The sequence below is a fragment of the Podarcis cretensis genome (genome assembly GCF_951804945.1).
Source record: "Podarcis cretensis genome assembly, chromosome: 16".
Taxonomy (NCBI): Eukaryota; Metazoa; Chordata; class Lepidosauria; order Squamata; family Lacertidae; genus Podarcis; species Podarcis cretensis.
In genome coordinates, this window is record NC_137186.1 from 22,868,075 (window position 1) to 22,875,683 (window position 7,609).

The 7,609-nt window shown below is 46.7% G+C and overlaps 1 protein-coding gene across 2 annotated transcripts; it reads right to left on the minus strand.

Moving 5' to 3' along the window:
* Positions 1–1,118: 1,118 nt before the first annotated feature.
* On the minus strand, positions 1,119–6,237 carry RITA1 (RBPJ interacting and tubulin associated 1). Of its 2 annotated transcripts, XM_079957141.1 has the most exons (4): positions 5,962–6,237; positions 4,651–4,746; positions 3,710–4,075; positions 1,119–1,680 (listed from the first exon to the last, which is right to left on the minus strand). In XM_079957141.1, exons 3-4 carry the CDS (start codon positions 3,994–3,996, stop codon positions 1,146–1,148), a joined length of 822 nt encoding a protein of 273 aa, XP_079813267.1. In that variant the 5' UTR covers positions 3,997–4,075; positions 4,651–4,746; positions 5,962–6,237; the 3' UTR covers positions 1,119–1,145. The 2 variants fall into 2 exon arrangements, with proteins under 2 accessions (XP_079813267.1, XP_079813268.1); XM_079957142.1 differs by lacking the exon at positions 4,651–4,746.
* Between the last annotated feature and the right edge of the window lie 1,372 nt (positions 6,238–7,609).

Sequence of the window (7,609 nt, forward strand, 5' to 3'; positions counted from 1 at the left end):
TCCTTTCTCCAGGTTTGAAAGAACACTGCAGGGGAAGCTTTGCACAGAACTTGTTCTAACCGTGCTCAAGAATTGCAGGGGCAAAACTCATATTTCACGGGTGGGGAACCCAAGGTCTCTCTCTGGCCCACAGAAATCTTAGAATTGTTGAGTTGGAAGGGATCATCTAGTCCAATCCCCTGCAACACAGGAATCTTCCCCAAGCCGCATTCGTTAGGGTCCCTGCTTTGCACTCCCAAATGTTTTTGCCTGACTGTACTGTCTTCTTGAACTCTGGGATATACCTCCTGGTTGCATGGATGGAGGAGAGGGGTGTGTGTGAGAACCTAGGCCACTGTAAAAAGTAAAATTTGCATTCATCGCTCCACCCATTTTTGCTTGTGGCCCTGCCCACCCCTGGCATGTGGCCCCCCCGGAAGCAAATGTGGTCCTTGGGATGAAAAAAAAACTTCTCTCCTACCTCCTCTTATTTCTTCGTTCATATCCTTTTCACCTCTCCCAAGAAGTTCAGCTTTTTATGCCCAGAACAAGTTGAACAGAAACATGGATCTGCCTGAGACCATCCCAATAAGCAACACACATGAGGCAGGGATCTGAACCAGTCTCCTTGGCCAACATGGTGTCCTCCAGAAGTTGCTGAACTACAACTCCCATCATCCCCTCTGACCCATGGCAGGGCCTTTTCAGTGACAGTTCCCTATTTGTGGAATACCTTTCTTGGTGAGGTGCGTCTGTCGTCCTTATTACTGACTTTCAGGAGAAATCTAAGAGCATTCCTGTTTACCCAGGTATTTGATGGCCAAAAAACACTGTTCCTGGCAAGCGTTTTGATAGAAGGTTTTAAACAGTTATGCTGCCCTGGGCTCCTTTGGGATTATTATCATTATTACTGCAGGAATACGATTGATATAAGAGGTCATTTACTGTTTGTGTTAATATTTTAAATTATGAACCACCTTGAAATCTACGAATGAAGGGCAGTACTGCTGTCACAACCACTCTCAGCACGAAAGGAACGGGCAAAGACTGTTATGGCTAGCTAGTCCACTGGCTAAGATTCCTTACAGAACATGGGCAAACAGCATAGCCCTTTCGGTGGTCATTTTGCATGCAGAACATGTGAGAACAGCAATCTTTTTATTTATTTATTTCCAGGGCGGCCTGGGCTTACATGAGCTTGTAGCTCTTATGACCCTGGCAGACGACGATCCGGACAAATTATTCGAATGTGGTCTAGGCAGAGACCCTGGGGAAGCCACTGAGCATTGGTGATCCTGCTCCACACTTGTCCTTGGCTTGCTTAGGTGGGCCTGGGAACCCTCAGAAGGTTTATACAGCCGGATAATGGGCTGGGGGGGCAGCCGCCCCAGAAATTCCTGGCTGTCTGCGTCTAAGCAGTTCTCAGGGTGCCCCCAAGAAGAACTTTCTCCTCCACGCCAGGTTCCAAATGCCTCTTTGCCCTGGGTGTCTGGTGTCTCCCGATGGAAGGCTCTCAGGGGCGTGTCCTTCGGACGAGGGGAAAGGACTGGCCGGTCCCTTGCAGCAGAAGGTGGAGTCAAAAGCAAAGGGCGGAGCTTAGCCACTTCCCCCTTCACCATCCAGGGAGTCGCCTGCTCCCAGCCCCCTGGCTTTGGCCCAAACAAGGTCTCATCGCAGTAGGATGGGGTGTGACTTTTCAGCCTTCATTGAAAGATGAGGGGAGAGAAAAAGAGAGAGAGATGTTTACTGGAAACAGGAGTCACGCCTAGAGAAATCATTCTAAGTACCAGAAAGTTATTACCATGCATAAAGTGTGGCTGGGGCAACCCAGCCAGATGGGTGGGGTATTAACAGTACAGTGGTACATGCTTCAGGTTACAGACTCCGCTAACCCAGAAATAGTACCTCGGGTTAAGAACTTTGCTTCAGGATGAGAACAAATCGCTCAGCGGCAGCGGGAGGCCCCATTAGCTAAAGTGGTGCTTCAGGTTAAGAACAGTTTCAGGTTAAGAACGGACCTCCAGAACGAATTAATTTTTTAACCCGAGGTACCATTGTAGTAATAGTATAGTCCCCTATACCCGTAAGTCTCAGGCCGGTTCACAACATAAAATCACAAAATACATAATAAAAAACAACCAAGAATAACCGAATAATCCCTCCCTCCCCAACACATTTTTAAAGAGCACTGGATGTCAGTCAGCCAAAGGCCTGGTTTAAAGAGGAATGTTTTCGCCTATCACCTAAAGGTGTATAATGAAGGCGCCTGGTGAACCTCCCTGGGGAGAGCATTCCACAACCGGGGAGCCACTGCAGAAAAGGCCCGTTCTGGTTTTGCAACCCTCATGGAGGAGGCACACAAATAAGGGCCTCAGAAGTCAATATTGGGACAAATCTTAAGAGAAATTACTCATGTATTAAATCAGGTGGGGAACATCAACATTTTCTTTTTCTTTTTTTCTTTTTCTTTTTTTTTCTTTTTCTTTTTCTGCAGTGTTGCATGACCTTGAGCCAGCCACAGTCTCTCAGCCTAACCAAGCATTCTTCAACCTTGGTTTTCCAGCTGTTACTGTACTAGAACTCCCATTACCCCCAATGTTCAGGGATGATGGGGAGTTTGCTACTTATTTATTGTATTTTTATCCCAGGAGCTCAAGGTGGCATGAGTGGTTCTCCCCACCCACTCCTCATTTAGTTCCCCACAATGACCCTGCCAGGTAGATTAGGCTGAGACCCTATCTGGCCCAAGACCACACCTAGCGAGCTTCTTGGCCGAGTGGGGGATTCAAACCCTGATCTCCCAGGTTCTTGTCTGACACCTCTAACCACTACACCACTGCTAGCTCTGACATTCCATCACGGACATCTGGAGGCCCAAGGTTGAAGAAAATTGGCCTGACCCGCCAATTGTTGGGAGGGTAAAATGAGGGGGCAGACACAACTGTTGTGCCAAATTGAGCTCCTTGGAGGAAAGGCAGGATATAAATATAATAATAACCTGGCAGGGCAATCTCACTTTTGCGGACTGTCACAGCTCCTTCAAAACCTCCCCTGTTGTTGTTGTTGTTTAGTCATTTAGTCTTGTCGACACTTCGTGACCCCATGGAGCAGAGCACGCCAGGCACTTCTGTCTTCCACTGCCTCCTGCAGTTTGGTCAAACTCATGCTGGTAGCTTCGAGAACACTGTCCAAGCATCTCGTCCTCTGTCGTCCCCTTCTCCTTGTGCCCTCCATCTTTCCCAACATCAGGATCTTTTCCAGGGAGTCTTCTCTTCTCATGAGGTGGCCAAAGTATTGGAGCCTCAGCTTCACGGTCTGTCCTTCTAGTGAGCACTCAGGGCTGATTTCCTTAAGAATGGAGAGGCTTGATCTTCTTGCAGTCCATGGGACTCTCAAGAGTCTCCTCCAGCACCATAATTCAAAAGCATCAATTCTTCTGCGATCAGCCTTCTTTATGGTCCAGCTCTCATTTCCATACACCACTATTGGGAAAACCATAGCTTTAACTATACAGATCTTCATGGATCACTGCCTTACCGTGGCGAAGGGGCTTGAATAACCCAGAGAAGCTATGAACTATGTCGTACAGGGCACCCAAGATGGACAGGTCATAGTGGAGAGTTTTGACCAAACGTGATCCACCTGGAGCAGGAACCGGCAAGCCACTCCAGTATCCCTGCCAAGAAAACTCCATGGACAAAGACAACAGGCATATAAAAACCTCCCCTACCTGTATTTATTTCCCTTTCTCGGAGTGCTGGTTGGTGGAGCGGCTGTCGAGGGGCTGGTGTCCACCTCCCATTGTGTCGTCTTGGGACTCCACAAAAGGGGTCTCGGAGAACTAGCTTTCTTACACACCCACGGAGGGTCGAACTCTGCTCTGGCGTTCAGTCGTCCTGCGGGGCTGCCGAAGAGCGACTCGTCTACGTAGGAGGCTTTGGCCGTGACCCTGTAGCCTCTCCTCCCACTGCGTTGGAACTGGCGGGGCTGGATCCCCAGCTCAGCAGATGCCTTCATGGATCCGGTTAAGCCACGCCGGCCGGGTCAGGCCCTGCCATCCAGGTCTGCAGGAGACTTAGAGGTTCATAAGCAAGATCTGAATGAAGCAAGAAGTCACTGGTGAATGCCAAGTCAGACTGATAGGGTACAGCAGAAGTGAGGACACATTTCGCCATTTTATTTCGCTTTCAATTTGTATACCGCCTTTCTATATTACACTACACAAGCGGTTCACAAGCTGAACACACAACAAAATCGACAGCAGAGATCTCACCCGTTATAGCAATCTGATCCAATACCGAAAAGAAAGTCACAATAACTTTAAAATAAGCTTATATCTAATAAAGCAATATTCCAACAATCTGTTAGATTATATTAGTAAATGGTAAAATTTAATATCAGCGAATAGTAATTAAACAGCTTACAATGAAGAATTACTAAACTATAATCAATAAAAATGACGGCAAGTCACAATGCATAAAATACCACACAACGTGCAAAACCACGTAAAAGGATCAAACTGAGAAACAAGGACACACAACTTGCGAAAAATAAATAAATAAATAAATATCCCTGAACTTCCAGGGGCCACATGGCAGTGGTGGGCAGGGCCAGAGCCAAAAATGGGTTGGGGCAATGGATGTCAATGTCAGTAGGCTGGCTCCCACTCACCTCTTGATCTTCCATCCTGGTAAAAAATTGGCCTGATCAGAGTTGAAGGACACAATTTCGACCAGGGAAAATGCAGGATGTGGCCTGGGGAAAGTCCTGAGGGCCAAAATAGAGAAGTCTTATAGGATTTAGACACAAATTACACTTTGCTTGCGAGCGAAAAGGCTCCTTAAAAGCCTCAGAAATTCAAATTCAACCCTCTGGCTTGATATGAAGAGTTGCTTAGAATCGGTTTTCGGCAGAGATTTGTTGTGCTTATTCTTTTGTGCCCCACCTTTCCTCCAAGGAGGTCAAAGTGGTAGAACATAGTTCTGTTCCTCCCGATTAATCCTCACAACAACCCTGTGAGGTAGGTTAGACAGAGAAGACTGTGGCCCACCCAGGTTTTGTGGCTGAGCAGGGATTTGAACCCCAGTCTCCCAGGTCCTAGTCTGACATGCTTTAACTACTACACTACGATGAACATAAGAAGAGCCTGCTGGATCAGGCCAATCGCCCATCTAGTCCAGCATCCTGTTCTCACAGCGGCCACAACTAGATGCTTCTATGGGAAACCCACAAGTGGGACCTTAGTGCAAGACCAACTCATCCTTTCTGGGTTTCCCAGCAATTGGTATTTGGAAGCATTGCTAGTAGCATTGCCCAGTTTCCATCAATAGCCTTCTCCTCTCGTTGAGTTTGTCCAATTCTCTTTTAAAGCCATCCAAGTTGGTGACCATCACTGCCTCCTGTGGGAGGGAGTTCCATAGTTTAACTCTGCACTGCCTGGAGAGGCGTTTTCTTTCATCTGCCCTGAATCTTCCAGCAAAATAAAATAATAATAATAATAATAATAATAATAATAATAATAATAATAATAATAATTTATTTGTACTCCACCCATCTGGCTGGGCTTCCCCAGTCACTCTGGGCGGCTTCCAACAACGATTAAAAATACATCAAAATGTCACACATTAAAACTTCCCTGAACCGGGCTGCCTTCAGATGTCTTCTAAATGCCAGGTAGTTGTTTTACCTCTTTGACATCTGATTTATGATTTATTGATTCCCAAGTCACTCACGCTTGGAAGTACGCCCCGTCAAAATCAAGCGGGGCTTGCTCTCCGATAAGCAGACGTAGGATCTGTCTAACTGCCCTCTGCTGTCTGCGTTGTTTGGATCTCGCTTCCCTGGGAGACGCAAGCATCACAGCCCGCCCTGAATGCAAAATGCAGTTGCAGAAGACGAAGCGGCAATTTGCATGAAGGAATGCACATTTCTGCAACCGGGCACGGGCCCCGCAAACCTGGTCGCCTCCCCTCCTAGACTTACGGATTTGCAGCTTTCCTCCTCGTTCTGCTTGCCGTTCCTTTCTCCTCCCCAGCACATCAAACAACCAAAGAAATGCCTTCGCAAAGAGGTCAATACGGACCTCCTTTCCGGTGCCCATTCGCAGCCAGAAACGCAAACGTAGAGCCCAACCACCGTTGGTGTAGAACTATTATTCCAAAGCACTGCAGCGAGAAACTGCCTTTGATTCCGCCCCAAAATATTGATGAATATAATCGCCTCCTATCACCAATAATACGTCCTCTCCAGTACTTACGAGTTTTACTTCGGAACCCGAAATGTAGGATGAAAACTGTGGAGACTGCGCCGCCTTGCGGGGCTGGGGGGAAAAGAAAGGACTGGGCGAAACCATTCTACGGAGGGGACAAGGACTCCCAAGAGGAGAATGAATCGATTTACTCACATAGTCTAAGTAGAAACAAAATAAAAAAATTCCTTCCAGTAGCACCTTAAAGACCAACTAAGTTAGTTCTTGGTATGAGCTTTCGTGTGCATGCACACTTCTTCAGATACACACTAAGTGGCTTCCGGTTGCTCAAGACTCCCCCCTCTTTTAAACAGGAAGGAAGAACGTCCCATAGAAATCCCTGGAGAAATGTAGGGCTTTAGAGTTTGATGGGCGTGTGGACAGGATTTGCCGCCGCCGCCCCCTCCACTTTCTTGTTGCATTACCATCAGGAGTTCCCAGTTTTTCTCCTGTCTTCTGAAACGTGGAGTTTTATTTTTTATTTTTAAGTTAACCTGCAATATTAAAACATGCAGTCCAATAGCCCAGAAAGAAGCCTTATACATGCAATACTCGCCGGGTTTGGGCTAGGAGCAAATCAATTGGCTTTGGCTGCAACGTGGGGCAGGATTATTTGAGCATCGTCAGCCTCATCTCTAAAGTGCAATGCCAACACCTTTCCAGGGCTATCGTGAGCAACCCTCCATTGATTTCTATGAGTACCACCTCTCACTTCCGCGGTGTGAAGCTTGCAGATGAATAGCAGTCTTAACACTGCAATCCTATGGGTTTACGTATGGGTAAACGGGATTAGGATTTGCAGCCTTGGTCTGTTGCAGAAAAGCAAACAATAAAGTTTTCTGTATGCGGTTCATAAAGACCACAGTGGACATTTATAGCGCATCTAACGCACATTTAAAGCGCCTAATTTCTCCTAAAGAATTATGGAGACTGTAGTTCGTTAAGGATGCTGAAATTCTAGCTCCGTGAGGTGAAAACTACAGTTCCCATGCTGGGGATTATATATGCTTTGAATGTGTTTTGGAGATTGTAGATCCGTGTGAGGAAAACTACGCTTCTATGATTTATTTTTTAATAATAATAATAATAAAGGAAGGCATGCGCTTTAAATGTCTGCTGGATCTTCCATGTACTTTCAATATATGGTGTGGATCTGCCCTGACACACTATTATGGCGAAAGCTTTCATGGATCGGAGCCCATTTCATCAAATGCTTGCGTTTAAAACCAACAAATAAACGCGGCGCTCTAACTGAACCCGGAGGTCCTTCCTCAAGACACGAAATCAGCTGATCTAACCTTTTTATCTCTAAAGAGCCTGGCGTCCAAGCCGTGAGTGACAGAGAAAAGCCAGCCACTCCTGGAGCGCTTGCTAGGGAGAAGA